The sequence below is a fragment of the Pezoporus occidentalis genome, unplaced genomic scaffold (genome assembly GCF_034315485.1).
Source record: "Pezoporus occidentalis ecotype Australia unplaced genomic scaffold, CSIRO_AGI_Poc_V1 ctg39, whole genome shotgun sequence".
NCBI lineage: Eukaryota > Metazoa > Chordata > Aves > Psittaciformes > Psittacidae > Pezoporus > Pezoporus occidentalis.
In genome coordinates, this window is record NW_026915713.1 from 4,941,474 (window position 1) to 4,959,588 (window position 18,115).

At 38.7% G+C, this 18,115-nt stretch overlaps 1 protein-coding gene across 2 annotated transcripts in view; it reads left to right on the forward strand.

Moving 5' to 3' along the window:
* The window catches only part of MCM9 (minichromosome maintenance 9 homologous recombination repair factor), a 45,529-nt gene extending 35,366 nt beyond the window's left edge, over positions 1-10,163 (forward strand). The window contains exons 10-12 of one of the 2 annotated variants that reach the window (XM_062632416.1): positions 1,108-1,190; positions 6,152-6,297; positions 8,019-10,163. In XM_062632416.1, the coding sequence (XP_062488400.1) occupies positions 1,108-1,190; positions 6,152-6,297; positions 8,019-9,573 (1,784 nt within the window). In that variant the 3' untranslated portion in view covers positions 9,574-10,163. Of the gene's footprint in view, positions 1-1,107; positions 1,191-6,151; positions 6,298-8,018 lie in introns of those variants that run through there. The other variant, XR_009967352.1, reaches the window with a different exon arrangement.
* The last annotated feature ends 7,952 nt before the right edge of the window (positions 10,164-18,115 follow it).

Below are 18,115 nucleotides of genomic sequence, written 5' to 3' on the forward strand. Positions count from 1 at the left end.
AGTATAATTACAGCCAGTAAGCAGAGTAGCAGCTTTTCCATGGAGGTAGAGATAGGTGAGTCTTGTATTGTTTTATCTTTCTAATGTAAAGAGACTTGGGGAAGGGTATTGCATTTAGATTATCAAAATCAGTTTTAATTTTGCTGTTCTCACACCCATAGTAAAAACTAAAACCACTGGAAGAAATCGTATTTGAGAGGAAAATCTCAGAAGTTATTTGTATTGATGAAAAGCAGTCTCAGGATTTAGTTTACTTCATTTGAGCTAAGTATTTGCTTCTATCCTCAAATTGATAAAACATCAAAAATAACATCTTTTTGTTTTCTAAAGAGTCAATAATCAAGTCGATATTTTGCAGTGACTTAAGCATTTCCAACTCTTGAGTTCAAATCATATTTCAGTTATATGAACAAAACCAAAGGAAGCAGTAGGTCTGTGTCTTAACATGACTTTGTCTTATGAAATGGCATGTAAACTATTTTCAGGATGAATTGAAAAGAATGTACTGTATTTTTGTATAGCAATCATAAATGGTCTTTATACTTTTATATGCCAGTCAGCAATGTGGTGCTTCCTGCATCAGATATTTACATTTTGTTCTCCATTTGGGGGGAGAAATTATTTAAGCGGCATTCCTGACTTTTAGGGATTCACATGCTATTTTCACATTCGGTGTTTCTTCCATTCTTATGTGTTCACATGATTGGGGCTTTTAGTAGCATTTAGTTCTTTCGAAGTATTATATAGATAGTATTAACTAACCTGCCTTTCTCTTACTGATAAAGAACTGTGTGTGTTTCTACAGCCACTTAGGAGGAGAGCCTCATAGAGTAAATTCTTTGCATTATGTCCATTTACAAAAATCTGTTTTGTTTGGTGTCTTTAAGGAAGGAAGAAGAAATAAAATTATTGTAGGGAAAAACATTTTAATACAAAATATATAATAATATAATATGAAATTTGTGACTCAGACCAGTTAGAGGAAATCAGACTTTTTCTGACCTGTGATGAAAATTAGACTGAATTTTTTACTTTATCATGATGATATGTACCTATGTAGATAGGGGTGTTTTATATCACACTCTCTGTTTCATTTATTTTCGATAGCTCATGCCCGGCTGATGTTTAGGGATACTGTGACTGTGGAAGATGCTGTAACTGTGGTATCAGTGATGGAATCTTCTATGCAGGTAAGGTTTCTTGCAGACATTGCCATTGCTGCAGTACCACATTTATACGATTCAGTTTATCATGTAGATATATGACAGTCCTCTTTTTCTCTCATGGAAAGTAGGTCATCAGAGACCTTGACAAGTCATTTTCAGTCCATCTTGATTACTAAAATTCTTAAACTAAAAAATCTGGATTGATGATAAAGGCCTGGTACCTTTCTTTTAATAGACTGCAGTCTAAACGAAGTTTTGGCATACTATTGACTTTCATTAATTTACATTTTAAAGACCTTTAGAGGCAGAAATTGTGTCTATGTCACTGTGTTTAATAACCTTTTATGGGCTTTTCTTCCATGATTTTATCTTGTCACTCATTAACTAGGTATGAGAGAACCAAATCATTTTTTGGAGCATGTTTCAAACAGTTGCCAGGATCATTTTAAATTATGCCACTGGTGATACTAAAACTAAGAAATTTTAGAAGACTATTTTACCCTGAGAAACTTTAAAATTCCAAAACTTTGGTTGCACTGAAAGTTGTGCGTTCCAATTATCGCATGGATTTGTGTAGTATTTCTATGTAAAAAGGCATTGAAAAAATTTGGAAGGTTATATTTTAGTTTAACATTATTAGGGTGTTGAATGTAAAGAAAAAACAACACATTAATAAAAGAAATTAAAATCGAGTGGACGCTATTGTTAGTGGAAACGCAGAAAATAATACAGACACTATTACTTCAGATAGAATACTTTTAAGGGAAATAAATCTTCATGCTTTGGAACTGAAAAAAAAAAAAATTACCTGGAGCAGATTATCCAAAGTTTTGGATGAGGTTTTCTAGTATGTCTGAAGTATTTGGTTTTGGCTCTGTCAGAGATGGTGTACTCCACTGCACAGATGACTGGTCTGATCCAAAATGGTATTTCCTATGTTTCTGTATAGGTTGATATGAATATAATCAAATTAAAACAATTTTATATAGCACCTGTTAGCTCAGTGGACCTGAAAGACCTTTGCTGGAGTAGATATGACAAAGTCACATGGCAGGTAGGCACTTGTGATCTCCCTTGTTCTTTCAATGAGAGTTGAGAGACTAATTGCAGCTCGTGCCACAAGTAATGCACTGCACAGTATTGCAAATGGAATTTGTCTCAAAAATTCTGCAGAGCTTGACCTTATTAAGTAGCAAAGGATTATTTCACTGTCTGCTGCAATTCATCTTGCACTGTTGTGAAGAGCTCAGCTTCTCAATGACAGCACTGCATCCAAGTTAAAGAAGCAGTGCTAATATACCCAGTTGAAATAGCAGAAGATATCACTTAAGTGTTCATTAACTGTAATTAAAACTGTAATTAGCTACGTGGGAATTTGATGGGATGGTGGTTTCAAAGCAATATGGTTTTGGATGTAAGAAATCTGTTTCATAACTGATCAAAAAGTGGAATGTATGTATATAATAGTTATGAATATGTATTGTCATCTGTGTATCTCTCTACCTCATCAGCGTGAATAAATGTAAAAGAATTGGTTTAACTGTGGGTCACTTTTTCATATTTATGCAGCCCTGCCCTGAAGGGCTGCAGTTTGCATAACAAGCATTGATCTAATAAGAGTCAGTAAGAAATCTGCCTGAATTATGACTGCAAAAGACTACCTGGGAGTAGTTGTTATGCTTGTCATATTTGCTCCACTCTTTGCTATTCATGAGCAAGTAGACAACTGTGTTCATTTTTGCTAGGAATTTGAGATCTATTTGAGGCCAAATTCTACTTTCCTCCTGGAAAGTATGAACAAATCACCAAAGCAGTTTCTTTTCCAAGGAAGTAATTTAACACCAAAACAATAGAAGTAAGATGCAAAAGTTTATTTTCAGAAATTGATTCCTTCTCTAGAAGAAAACACAACCCAAGAATTTATATAATAATAATTATTATTATAAGAATTTATATATTATATATATCCTGTGTTTCCGGTCTAATTGTCAGTCTGTAGAATGAAGTTGTAAATGGGGAAGTATCAATGCCATTCTTGAAGGACTGGCTGCTCAGCAAACCCTATCTTCAACCTGTCTTTTCAACATCTACAAAATGTCATATTCCAATATGCCAATAGAAAATAAAAGTTCACAGTTCTTAGGTCAGGTATTTCTTTTGAGCCACCTTGGGAGGAAATACTATCACATTTTCATCACCAGCCTAGGTCATTGGGGGGTTTTGTTTCATCCTCCAATTCACTCTTATTTTTCTCTTTCCTAACTTGGCTTTGTGAGTATATTCTATTTTCCCCTGGCTTGATCTTTTCATTTCCCTCATTTCCTTTTTGTAGACATTGTCTCCTCTCTCTCCTTCTCTTGGTCATGTTTTTATCCTTGTTTTATTCCCTTTCCAGTCCCTCTCCTTTTACTCCCATTTTACATTTTACTGGAACAAGTTGCCCAGGGAGGTGGTGGATGTGCTATCCTTGGAGACATTTAAGGCCAGACTGGATGTGGTTCTGGGAAAGCTGCTCTAGTTGAAGATGTCCCTGCTCATTGCAGGGGGGTTGGATTAGATGACATTTGAAGGTCCCTTCCAAGCCAAACTATTCTATGATTTTGTTTTCCCATCCTTAGGCACTTTTACACTCTTACTTTCTGGTAACTGTCACTGTAATACTTTATTCTGTGTCTCTGTTATAGATCTTCTGCTCTCAGTTCCACAGCATGTGGATTTGTCATATGGCTGCCTTCCTCTATTCAAAATCGTATCTCAGAGGGACAGATATCTCAGAGACATAAGCAACAGCATAGAAATGAAACTTTACAGATACCTTAGGCCCATCCCACTTAGAATTTCACACACACACAAAAGAATATATGAAAGAAACTCATTGTGGTGGCCAAGTAAAGCAATGAAAAGTCAGTGATGGCAAGATGTAGTTGTACCCCTTAGGTGCATATCTCAAGGTATATAATAATGTATTCCTTTTTTTTTTTTTCCATTGGATCCTTAGGTCACAGGTTGACAGTACTCTAGCCAAATGCAAATCCTATGTTAGTGTTTTGTTCAATGTTTTGTTTATTATCTGCTGTCGTAAAGGTGGAATTCTCAATTTCTTCATATGTTTTTTCTATGGAATTCATCTCCAGTGCACTTGAGTATTTCAGAAGTATCAATTCACTTATCTTCATGCAGTCCTCAAGAAGTGGTGGAATGGTGCTACTCCTGTTCTAAAATTTGGAGCTGAATTATTTCTTGTCCTGAACAAATTGTCTGCTGGAGCATACCCCATGAGAGATTGTCATGGTTTAAGCTTAAACCATGACAGAGATGGTTAGGGCCCCAGTTTCAGAGTAATAGTAGCTCTTGGAGTATTTGAGCACATTTCCTGTTGACTGCAGTTTTCTTGTTTGCACACACCGCATTGGGATTCCAGTTACAGCTTTATTGCCTTTCAAAACCTTTGCTTAACTGGCTCATTCTGAATCACAAGAACTAGAAGTTGGTGTCAGAGAGAGAACCTAGTTCTCTTTGGCTGTTTTCAGGTGTCCTAACCAAGAGACTAGACTTTCTGCAGTCCCTGCATCACTAACTATGAATCTTCTGGTCCTAAAAACAAATATGACAAGAGGTTCTACAACAGCCTTTTCCATGGCTACAGACTAATGTTTCTATGTGGAACAGATCTCTCATGTTCCTGAAGTGATACAAGTTAAAAAAACAACAAAAACTTCAGTACAACGCATTAATGGTTACATGGACAGCCTTAATTTTAGCACTGTGTAGTTCTAGAGGGCTTTCATTAGCCACGAGAATAATGTTTATTCAATGTTGGGTTGATTTTTTTTTTTTAATTCAAAATTTTAAAATTTCAAAATGGAAGAACCAGAAATTGCCATAAATGAAAAGAAAATTTCATAAAATGAAAAGGAATTATTTACTGTGAGGGTGGTGAGGCACTGGAATGGGTTGGCCAAGGAAATTGTGAATGCTCCATCCCTGGCGGTGTTCAAGGCCAGGCTGCACAGAGTCTTGGGTGACATGGTTTAGTGTGAGGTGTCCCTGCCCATGGCAGGGGGGTTGGAACTAGATGATCTTAAGGTCCTTTCCAACCCTAACTGTTCTATGATTCTATTCTCTGATTTCTATTATAGCAGTTTCTGGTTCTAGAGACTCCACTGACTTTCACTATTGCTCTCATGGTGCTTGATACGCATCCTGTTCATTAGTTGTGTTGAGCCTTATGGATTAGACAGGCATGGTAAAGGCTAGCCAGTCTGTGGCAAAATAGAGGGTTTGTGCTGTGGTTTGTTGGTTTTTTTTTCCCAAAGAGTGATTATCTGCAATGCTATTCTAGATTATTTATTGTGGAATTAATCATTTTGTGCAGATGCTCTGTTCAAAATACTTAATTTTCACAAGACACAGCAAATTTGTCCCAGATTAAAATCACTTGCTTTCTAGAGTTATTCCTGAACAGGTAGTTACCCTTAAAGAGCTATTCAGAAATATTTTTGCTGGTCAATTTAACCTGTGCTGACAAGCCTTAATACCCAGGTCTTTCAATTTAAATAATTAGACAAAGCTAATGAAGACTTTCAACAGTCAGAACTTCTTCAGTTATAAAAGTTGCTCATGTGGCAGAATTTTGACAAGGTATTTAGAAAACTAATTCAATACTAATTTCCATTTTTAGTTCTGATGTTCTCAAGACTTAGGTGGATTTTCCATTTTTTGTATGAATAAAAATAAACCAGTGCTTGTAAACTGTAGATTTGATAATATAATTAATTGCTTTATGTGTATGACTAGCTTTGCCTGTGTGGGCAGCCCTAACAGTGTGAATAAAGTTATTCAGTAAATACTTGATCATTTAAGCTTTAAAAAATCCGGGGAAGAATTTTTTGTGAAGTGGCCTCTGCTGTTAAAATTTGGCACTGATTTATAAAGATAGCTTCTTTTTATTATTTTTTTTTATATATATCTTTTTGGTGACATAGGGTTGTGCACTTCTCGGAGGCATCAATGCCTTACACACCTCATTCCCTGAAGATCCAATGGCTCAGTACCGTATACAATGCGAACTCATATTGGAGCGATTGGAGTTGCAAGGTCTTCTGCACAAAGAGCTACAAAGACTTGACAGGTATAATGTGCAAAGCAACAAAATAATTCAATAGCAAAGAATGATTGTTTGACAATAGTATCTGGAGAGGGTCTAAAAGTAGAATCTGACATTGGGAAGGGACTTATTCTTTAGAGGACATGCATAAGCAGGGAGAATGTTTTAAAGTAGCACTCAGATCATTGCAGGATCATTTCTCCTTCTGGGTTATGGAATTTATAAAGAATTTAAGAATGTTTCAGTCAGTTCCCAACTCCTATCTCAATTCTGTGCTTGGATAAATTTCAGCGGAGCTTCTTAGGGTCAAAAATGCCAGATTCTGTAGCTGAGCAAATAATTTTATATAACCTTTTGTTACCTGCTTGATAAAATACAACAGATCGGCTTCGTATTTTTTAAGCTGCCTTCTGTGTTGAGCTGGTCAGGCTGCTTCCCTTTCTGTTAATGGAAAATATAAGCCTGATTCAAAGTTCGCTTCTTTTAATCTTTCTATACACTGGAAGTTCTCCCTGTCTGCTCCTTAGTTTTCAGGTCACAGCAATAATCTTTAGAAAGTCTATTTTCTGTTATTAATAGGAAACTTTTAACATACTGAGGCTGAGAGGAAAACACTAGGATTGCAAAGGAAATAAAATACAAAACTATTTCTTTTGTTTCATGAAATGAGATTAGGCTCTACATGAACTCATTGTTAAAGGAAAAGATGAGTATTATCAAAGCTAATGCAAACACCTGGGAAAGTACACTTTTCCTTTAAATATTTTTCAGACTTATTTTGTAACTCATGATAATATTTTAAATAACCACAGAGGCAGTAAAAGCAGATTAAAGTGGGATATCTCTAACAGACAGACAAAAGCTGATTTTAGTAAAAACAGAGGTGTTCATAAGAGATCATAGACAGGTAGGATGGTATTGGGGGTCATATAGCAGAGGAACTGTTTACAGTGCATAGGAATCATTTCACCTACACTAATGCAGTCACTTTTGGAATGGAAAGTGTCTGTTCTTCCCTCATGAGTAGAATCACTGTTTAGCAAGAAGTAAAATGCTATCTCCCTTGGAAATCATATGTTTAGGTACATACAATAGATAGAATATCAGCTATACTGAGATTGGAGAACCCTTATTCTAGCACCTCTGTTGTTTTGGAGGGCCCTGAGGACATTAATAGCCACAGACAGTGATAATTAAGTTTTGTAGGTAATCTGTGATGTTTTTCCTCTTATCACGTGGAGGTTTTGATATGTTGAGTCCATAGTGATAATGAGAGAAAACCACCCGCAACCACAATTCCAAGTAATACCTAGGTTTTCCATTCTGATAATTCATATAAGGCTTTGCTTTGCTCAGGATAAAATCTAATGACGTTCTTGTTGTAGAAGATGTGCTTATAGAATGTGTAATCCCTAAGGGACTCTAGCAATGGCTGTAAGTAGTGCAAAGCTGTTAGTTTCTTTCTCTGTCTCCCAAGGAAATGAAGTTTATGTGGTTGTTTTCTCTGTCCACCTGCCTGTTGTTTACTGGGGACACTAAATTCTGCTGCTTACTGTAGAAGGTGCTGAAAGATCACAGACTGCAACACCAGCTTTTGGAGCTATATGTGAAACTTACTAATGCACTTTCATGGCCTACATTATTTGTAGCTCTTCACCAGTCATATATACTAAACATCACTAATGCAATAAAGAAAGAAAAAAAAGAAAAATAACTGTTGCTTATTTTTTGTTTTCAATCCATAGATTACAAAAGGAAAATCCATGCCGGCTGCAGCCTGAACAGACAGGTTTCAATACTATTACAGGATGCTTGAACAAGGATACATTTGGGCAGTCAAAGCAACTGCCTCAGTCAGAACCTTCAAATCAACAAGAGAATAACTCCAAGCCAAAGCCTTCTTTGCCCGAAGACAACTGTGAAGGGAGTATACATTTAGAACCCTTGTGCAGCCCAGCATATGGTAATAATAAGAATGCAAACCACTTGATCAAGAGAGGTAGTGAAGGCAGCTTGGCGTGGTTTGACAGTTTGGAAGAGAGCACCACTGATGCTGAAGAAACTTTTCAGAAAAAGTCTTCAGTGCCCAAGATATCTCCAAGTAACAGGACTTCAAAAGCCCTGTGTAAAACATCCTCTTCTGAAGAAAGAAGTGCTTCAGTACCAAAAAAGGAAAATGGAATGAAAGAGTCACTAGCAACTGTGAATCTATATGCTCCTTTGGAGCAAGACAAAGTTTCCAAGTTAAGCAGATCAAGGACTGAAGAACACAACTGTTCTTCTTCAGAAGCAAATATTGAAAACCCAGCATCACCAACTGCTAGTGTGCAGGATTCAGTTATTACACAACGGGTTTCAAAACGCTGTCAGAGACTGCACACTGAGAAATCACATGGATTCTTTACAAGTACAGAGGACCCTGAGGCAAAGGCCCTTCCTTCAGTATTACATGCATCTGGCCTGTCAGATCTTTCAAGTGATGCAGATTCTTTACCGGAGGAAAAGAACAGTGTATGTGTAGCAGCAAAACCAGCAACAGTTTCCATGAGAAAGCGAAGTAAAGGTCGAATAGTGAAGGAAACAAATGTAGCAGGTTCCCATGAGCCAGAAATCCTTGACAGTGAAAGTCCTCCAGCCGCTAAACTAGCTAAATTTACTTTCAGAGCAAGGACAAAACTTAATCATTCTTCAGAGAAGAAAAATGAAGACTTTTCTCTTTTTCAGAGTGAAACTATTTTTAAGCCTGGAGAGCAGCTCCAGGGAGAGCAGCTGCTAGAGGAATGCTGCCCCCCTGAGAAATGCAATATGAGATTGAGTCGCTTAGGAAAAGCTCGTGTGGAAAAACGATCAATTGATAATAAAGAGAGAGAAGAGCAACAGAATCAGGCCTTAGGGAAAGAGATCAGAGGAAATGCAACAGTACACTCTCATGTCAGGTTTGATGCTGTGTCATCTCCACCCACTGAAAAGAAAAAGGAGGGAGAGGAGAAGCTGAGTGGCCCAAGCACGGGGAAGGTGCGCTTCAGCACATTAGCCAAACTGTCAACATTCTCCTTTGCACCACATCCTGAGTCCCAGTTGACGACCTCATCTACCGTTAAGGTTGACACTAACAAGGAAAGCCATAGCCACTTGAAGGTGCACATGAGTAATCCTAGCAGAAGGAAGAGTTTTGCATTGGAAAATGCTAGTAAAGCCAGTGTGGTCACACAGAAATCTCTCTTCTCAATAGCAGAACTAGATGATGCTACCTTAGATTTTGATTGGGATGAAGAGGTTAGGAAAGATCCAAGCACATAACATATATATCCTCCAAATTACTTCGTGTGCAGTTCTCCTGAATCTCCATCCTTCTGTCAATTGTATCCATAATTTACAAAGTTTTTAAAACCAATCATCCTGGACCTCTGCTGATAACAATGAACATACTTTCTTTAAATGCTGTATACTTTACATCAGACTGTGTATACTGCAGGACTGATGTGTCTTTCAGTTCCCAAGACTCCATATATCAGTTGAATCCTTTGATTGACCTGATGTAACCTGAAGACTTGTATGTTCATATACCTGGAATATAGTGAATCTTGCAGAAAAGCAGGCTTAATTGACTGTTATCCTTTAGTTCCTGTAGCAGTTAGAACTCTGCGTGATTCGGGTTGTCCTTCCGAATGACTGTCCCACTTCAGAAAAATGATGATGCTAAAGCTATGTCATTATATTTTGCTTTTGTATATATGTTGTTTTCTCAGTGTGGTTAGCAATATCATGATTTATCATCATGCTATGGTAAGTATTTCTGTATTACTGTCCTCGTGACAATTTTGCTGTATCTCTGGTTACTGTGCTCGTTACAGTTGTCACACTGCTGATGTTGAAGACATGGATCAAGAGCTTTTTGTTTCTGGAGTTTTTTCGTTTGGTTGGTTTTGGTAGGGTTTTTCTTTTGTTTGTTTGGGGATTTTTTTATTTTAAATGCACTGGTTCAGATCTGTGTCTGTATTCTGGGTCATTTTATCAGAACCCAACTATGTAATAAACATACGGTTCTCCACTGCAGAGACACAAAACTCTGGTGTTTGAATGGGAGTCCTTAGTAACTTAACTTTCACACATATAAGCTACACTTCAAATCTAGCAGCATGGTGAAGAGCTACCATAGTATAGCTTGGCTCTGACTCAGATTGTGTTTACTTGACTATTTTAATTGCGATTAGAGTTCTGCTGTATCAGATATGTAGTTCATCTTCTGTAGCATGCTGCATTCTATGTCATTCATTTGCTAATGGAAAATTAATTTGCTAATGCATTACATGTTTACAGAGAAGGGTAAGCCTTACATTTCTTCCAGTGACTTGCCTGGTATGTTTCTTCTGTATTTGAATTCTCCACAGAATATTGTTGTTATTACCTGAAAGGTAAACAGAGAATGAAGTGATTGCTTACAGCACAGTAAATCCTTTGAGTGGCTTGCTAGCACAAAGAATATTTGATTCTCTTTTGATTTGCACACACACACCCCCCCCCGGGCTCTCCCCTTCCCTGCTCCCAAAGGGATGGGAAGGAGAATTGAAAGAGTGCAACTCCCACAGGTTGAGACAAGAACAGTCAGGCAACCAACGTACAACACAAATCACCACCACTACCACCACCACCACCACCAATAAGAGAAAATAACAAGGGAAGAGACTACAATACCACCCGCAGAGAAATGATTCCGACCCAGAAGCCCATGTCCTTCTGGGTAACTCCCAGTTACATCCTGGGCATGACGTGCTGTGGTATGGAATACCTCTTTGGCTAGCCTGGGTCAGGTGTCCTGTCTCTGCTTCCTCCCGGCTTCCCCTCCTCCCTGGCAGAGCATGAGCCTCACAAAGTCCCTTGGTCAGGGTAAACATTACTTAGCAACAACTGAAAACATTGGTATTATCAGCACTGTTTCCAGGCTGAAGTCAGAACAGAGTGCTGCACCAGCTACCAAGAAGGAGAAAAACTGACTACTACTGCTAAACCCAGGACAACTAGTAAGTGCAAACTTTGTACGTTCAGTCTTTAATGCTTGCCATTTCAAGGCCTGATTTGCAGATATCCTGAGTACTTAACAGCTGCAGCTTAAATCAATGAGACATGTAAGGTGCAGTGTAATTATAATTTTGCTCTTCTGACTTAATTTCTCTCATATTCTTGGTTGTGAAATGGCCCCTTCAAGAAGAAATGGTAGTGAGTGGTCTCACTTAAGATACCATGTGTTCTGGGGGTGGAGGAAACAAGAAATTGATACAGGTTCAAACCTGTTCTTGCTGAGAACATCTGAGAACTGAAGACCTCCCACATTCTAGCACCTCTCTTTACTAAATTACAAGTCAATCTTGCACCCTTCAAAACAATACTGTTGAGCTCATCAGGACAAGTTTGATAATGCCAAGGAGACTTTTCCAGATCAGCGAAGGAGTTTTGTTTGCAGAGCTTTGCAGCCCTGGAAAGAGCATGGCTGGGTTGCTATCTGCCACTTCTGTATGTTTTAGGTATCATTAACAGGAAAAAAGAAAAAAGCACTGTTGTCCTTTCAAATTGCCTGCAAAGAGGTCCTGGTGACCTGAGTGTGTTAGGTAAGCAACCAAAGAATAAATTTGGAAGAGCATACTGCTGAGGTCTTTCTTTACCAGACCAGTTGAAATACTACTGTTGTGGTATTAGTATTGCTTCTGATTCATAGCATGAATTCAGAGCATTCAAGATAAAAGGGAAGCACACAGTAATAAGAAAATCACACCTGCTGCTGATTTACTCTCTCCCTCACCGTTGCCATTGCTACAGAACCCATTTATCAGTGCCTTGGCAGGAAACATTGCTAACTTCGTTTGCCTTTTAAGCCAACTTCCCCTGCAAATAATCACATGGTTAAGTGGTTTTGGAGTGCTAGAATAGCCCAGTGGTAGGAGGATTTAATCCATTCTGGCAGTGAGAGTCTTCTGGGCTAACCTACAGATTAATTTCCTCTGCAGATGATTTGAGCAGTCCAGTGAGCAGTTAAGTCACTTCCTGCCAGGCTGCCTTCCTGGCCAGGCACAGAGCCATTAACTTGCCTCTCTTGAGTTTATGATCTTATAAAAACCTGTCCAATGTGTCTTCTCAGGGTGACTGTATGCAAATATATATCAAGCCAATTATTACTGTTGAGTACTATTTTGTTAAGCTGTGTTTTATCTTTATGAGTGTTGTTCATTAAAGGTAAATATAAATGTTACTGTCTGAAAACACAGTTGAACCAAACCTTGAAGCCACTGGTTCTAGCAGCACGTTGATCAGGTCCTTCTTTGTGAGCACAATGTTGTTAGATGTTAAGTGGCCAGACTCCACTGCCTTGCTTGAAACCAAATTTTGTCAATTCAGCATGGGACAAGATCACAGTTTTGCTGTCATTGTCCCATGGTAGTGTTCTACTGGATGGCCCATGCAGACATGCTGACGAGTCAAAGGGAGGTGGAAAGCAAGAAACCCAATAATTTATTTTTATATCATTTAATTATATTTGTCTGTAAGAAATAATGCTTCATCATAATTCTTTTAATCCTCCTGAATGACTTTTTGCTGGAGAAGGCACACCCTTGGCTGAAATGAGACCAGACTTAAGCGAGACCTGTGCTCCTCTGAATTAGGAGCCTAGGTAAAATATTCTAGACAGTCATGAGGTAGCGCTGCTCAGTGCCTGCATCACTCCCTGTTTGCCAGTACATGGGAAGGGGGAGCTGTGAGTAATCATTCTCTGTTACGTTCATCACTGGTTGTTTTATAGAACCCTCTGGTGGCCTGTCTTCTCACTTCTTTCATAGCTGAAAAGTCCTGCTGGAAGAGACTCCTTTGGAGTCTTCCTCTCTACTTCCCATTTACAGAAACAGGCTATTGACCATGCATAGGGCTCATTTTCCAAGTTTGATGCTATGGACAGCAGACTTCGAAAGCTGAAGACAAATTAAAAACTGTTCCTGGTTATACAGCCACAGGCTATTTCCAGATCTCTACTGGGGCCTTTACCTGTTGGTTTGTTTTGGGGTTTATTATTATTATTACTATTGATTTATTTTAAAATTCCTTTATTTTAAAAAATCTTTTTATTGATTTTTTATTTTCACCTTTATTCATCTCTGCATTTATGGATTACCTCACTTGCAGATGAGTCTCAGCATGCTGCATACAGCAATCTAGTATTGGTCACCTGTTCATTGTAGGCATCACTGCAAAAGTGACATTTAAGACAGTGCAATTCATAGACATTTATGTAAAACTTCCTGAAATTAAAAGGCAGTAGAAAGAAAGGCTGATTTGCTATCCAGAGTTCTTACAATGTTTTTGACCTCTTTGACTTAAACAGCTACACTACTAAGTTACACTTAATGATAATTTCCTATCCTTTGGGATCACTTGAAATGGTTCCTAAAGACTGCAGGATATGTGAGTATTTGTTACCTTTCAGGATCTTACAGCAGTTACAAGTACAAAACTGTGGTTTGCAACCTTCTTCCAGTCCAGTCTTGCTGGGAAACATTGGCAATGCTTTATCAGACATGGCCTGCAACTGCTGACATTGCTTCCTTACCCTCCCTTTGGTGTACCTACTCACCTCCTCCCCTTCCTCCCAGACCTTTGTCACCTTCTTTTTCAGCAACTCTGGTCTGTTATTTACATATATTTATATAAATAAATATTATGTTATTTAAGGCCCTTCTGGGATACCTAGTTCTTAAACTTGTAAAACAACCCGTAATAGGAATCTCTTGCCTGTAAACATCTTACAAAACCAGCCTCCAGTTCTTCCCAGCATTATGAAAAGTTTTGATATGACACAAAATGTGGCAGAAGATGAACTGTAAAAGGGAGTACATGCCCTGTGTATGAGGTGCTCTGCTAGCATATCCTTATGCTCACTGCCAGCTAGTCTTACTCCAGTTTATATGCTGCATTTCATTCTAAATAACTAGTAAGCAGAAAAAAAAAAAAGCACCTAAAATTGGCTCGCTGCTCCTATTATTCTCTGGACAGTAGTTTTTATGTCATGATTCTTGTCAGATATGAAGATTAATGTGTTAAATATCATACTGTGATGTGCACTAGGATTACAAACCCAAGTAAACTAAAGCCAAAGGCAAGGCAAAGTCAATGTAAACTGAACTGAGGCTTCTAATTAGTGGATGCCATGTGAACAGATCTCCCAGGTGGGGATGTGTAACATCACATTCTAGAGGGAATGTATTTGTTGATGAGAAGATGAGGTAAACAGAGTATTAAGTGCTCTGTATTTCATGAGAATGAGGCAATAGCTTCATTAATAATGAATGCTAATTATGTCATCTCCCTTAGGTATCTGGTATGCCTTTGGTTATCAATACTTTCCTTCCTGTTAGACGGAAGATTGTTAATAGTTCCGAGGAGTAACGCTGTCCTTTTCTGAGTAAAGAGCACAGCTATTTTAGAAAAAAACTGAAAAAATGTTTCTTATCAAGTTTTATTATTGAGCAAATACGTGTAATTACAATTGCACACATAAGAACTATATGTACAATTGTATAACTGTATATACACCATAATATATGCATAACAAATGCATATTGTGTAATCAAATACTATTGTACAAATAAAATGGATGATTGCAATGCAATTTAAGAAGAGAGAGCTTTTGAAGCAATGTAATCATGAGATAGTTACAATAAGGTTATATAAAAAGGCAAGGAAAGAAGTGTATGTGTCACTAAAGTCATCAATGGAAAAGCTCATACAAGTAAAGCCTACATGACTGTGATCCCTCGCAAGGTGTCTGACATCTGAAGAGCAGATACAATGTTATAAATCCCCTTGATGCTACTGTCAACATTATTATAATTCTGTACTCCCTGGCAACTGAAGGCAGGGGTGAAGAACAGCGGGAGCTGCATGTTCCCAGATGTAGTCGTCTTCCATGTTCAGCAGCATGCTTATATTGTTCATTTTCAGTGCCAAATGCTAGGTGAGCACCCCCCATATTTCCCTAAATGTTACTTGCCTTTGTTCTGAAGTGTTTTGCTTCTCTATTCAGGGCACCTACTTGCCACAAGGCATCGTTCCTCTGTCAGAACAAAACATCCCACAGAAGAGAAGCAACACCTGCAGACCTTCAGCGTGAGAGAGACAGCAATTTGAGCAGCTGCACCTGCAGTTGTGCTTCTAGCACGTAGCAGTAGTCTGAAAGCAATGATTAAGTTCAAGGAAGCATGCAGCTTCACTTGCACTCTGCACTACTAGTAGGACAGCAGCTTTATTCTAATTCCCTGTTTCATGGAGATGTGGAGGTGTAAAAATATCCATCTTTGACAGCAAAGGTGTCTGTGCACTAGAACAATCATTTTTTAAGAGGTCTTTCAGGTTACAGATTGATCTCAGAAACAGAAGGCTAACTGTTAGGAGAGAACAGTACCCACTAACAGCTCTAAAATTCATCAGGGTGAGGATCCCACAGTGGAGAGGAACCCAAAGTGGTGGGGGATGCCAGCTGACATAGCCACTCACACATCAGCAGAAGCAATGTCATGTGTTCCAGCCCAGCCCCTGGATTTGGACCCACCCTGTGCTGTCAAGTAAGCAGGTGGGGACAGATGTGTGCTGAGGACTATAGCATGGCAGCCTCGCTGCAGGTGGAACTGTTTTCTCACAGGTACTATACTTAGGCAAGCAGCCTTGGCTTTCATCTTAGCCAGTTAGTTATGGCCATGGGAAACTTCAGAACTATTAAACATGACAGCTAAAACTACAGGAAAAGCTGAAAGAGTCTGCTTTTGTATTTAGAGGTAGGATAACACACACACACACACCCCTCAGCTATGGCAAGTTAACTTTTTTCTTAAAAGAATACTTTTTATGGTGTCTGGTTTACACTTTCTGAATATTTGTGACCATCAGCTCTGCCCCACTATATAGCTAGAGATAACAGCGCCACTGAAAGATCTTTGCCCTGTTTAAATAAGTAACAAAGACCCACACCAAACTAATTTTAAATATACCACAAAATATTAGGAAGATAGCAATCCCAGGCACAGCTACAGGTTGGGCAAAGAAGAGATTCAGAGCAGCCCTGTGGAGAAGGACTTGGGGGTGCTGGTCGATGAGAAAATGAACACAGAAAATAGAAGTGGGGTTTTCCCCCTGTATTAGTGATTTAAAAATATAAATTAAATTGTTCAAAAGTTGAAAGTTAAAGTTCCATATCCAATCACCTCTCAGTGATGTCACTGGAATGATGATGTAATCTAACATAATCATTAGAGTTGAAATTATGTTCTCCTGTTAAATGCTATCTTGATTTAATCAGCTGTTCCTGTAATTACATTATGGCTCTCCCATTAGTTGACAGGCTCATTGAGGGCTGTATACCTCCCCTGTTAAATTTTTTTATAGGCTACAATTTGATGTGCAGACCGCAGGTTAGTTGGAATTTATTGCTGCTTAACTGCAAAAAACAATGGCTTAACTATAAGAAAACAAGAAAAGTTCTATAATCTATTTTCAGACCCTTTGAATCCGTTCAGAAAATACTTGAGCATAATGAAATTTTATCCTTTAAAACTATTTTGTATTAATCACAAAAAAAAAAAAAGGTCAGAGTAGAAAACTGATTTTTGCAGGGAGGGTTGTTGCATGCATAGCAAAAGTATGCCCCAGAAGGGCTTGAGCCTCAGATTTGATCCCATGCACTTTGGAGCTATTCTGCAAACTCACATGTGGATAGCATGCCTGATGCAAGGCAACAGGTGATAAGCTGCTGCCTATCAAAATGGAGAGGTTCATTTTAATCTCTGATAATTTGGATTAACAGCCCTAAAGTTATAAGTGAGAAAATTGATACCCACCCCCAACCCCTGAGCTCCCTTTGTAATGAAGACAAAGACACTTGAGCAGTACCTTGAGCATAAGCTGTTTCTGACGTCTGCGTTTTCTCTCATTTGTTTGGTTGTTTTTTTTACACGTGCACCTGAAGTACCCATGCAATTGTGTTGTGTGGCACATTGAGCCTGTGTCGTGGTTTAAGCTCAGGCTTGTAAATCAGAGCCACGCAGCCCTCTCGCTCACTCTCCCCCTTTCTTCCCTCTGCCCCCAGTTGAAAGAATGTAACTCCACGGGTTGAGATAAGAACAGCCCAGTAACAAATCACTGCTGCTACCACCAATAATAACAGTGATAAGGGAAATAACAAGGGAAGAGAATACAATACCACCCGCTGATACCGATCCTGACCAGGCAGTGAACCAGCCCTTCTGGGTAACTCTCAGTTTACATCCTGGGCATGATGTGCTGTGGTATGGAATACCTCTTGGGTCAGTTTGTGTCAGGTGTCCTGTCTCTGCTTCCTCCCAGCTTCCCCTCCTCCCTGGCAGAGCATGAGGCTCACAAAGTCCTTGGTCAGACTAAACATCTGAGCAGTAACTAAAAGCATTGGTGTTATCAGTGCTGTTCCCAGGCCGAAAGTCAAAACCACAGCACTGCACCTAAGAAGGAGAAAAAAATGACTGCTACTGCTGAACCCAGGACAGCCTGGTTACAGCTTAGTGTAACTAACTCTGAAACTCTGTAGTGCCATTTACATACATGGCAAGAAGGAAATACTTTGAATGAAAGTGAGGGAAGTTTTAGACCACATAATACTTAATTAAATAAGCTGTGTAAAGGTGTATAAAACCTAGTTTCTTGGTGGTGTGTGCTTGCACTGTCTCACGCAGCATTTTCACAGTGTCTTCTCCTTGGTTTACTTTGTCTGTACTTAGTAAGGCAGACTGACAGGTATGTTAAAGTAGTCACAGAACACGAATGCACACCTATT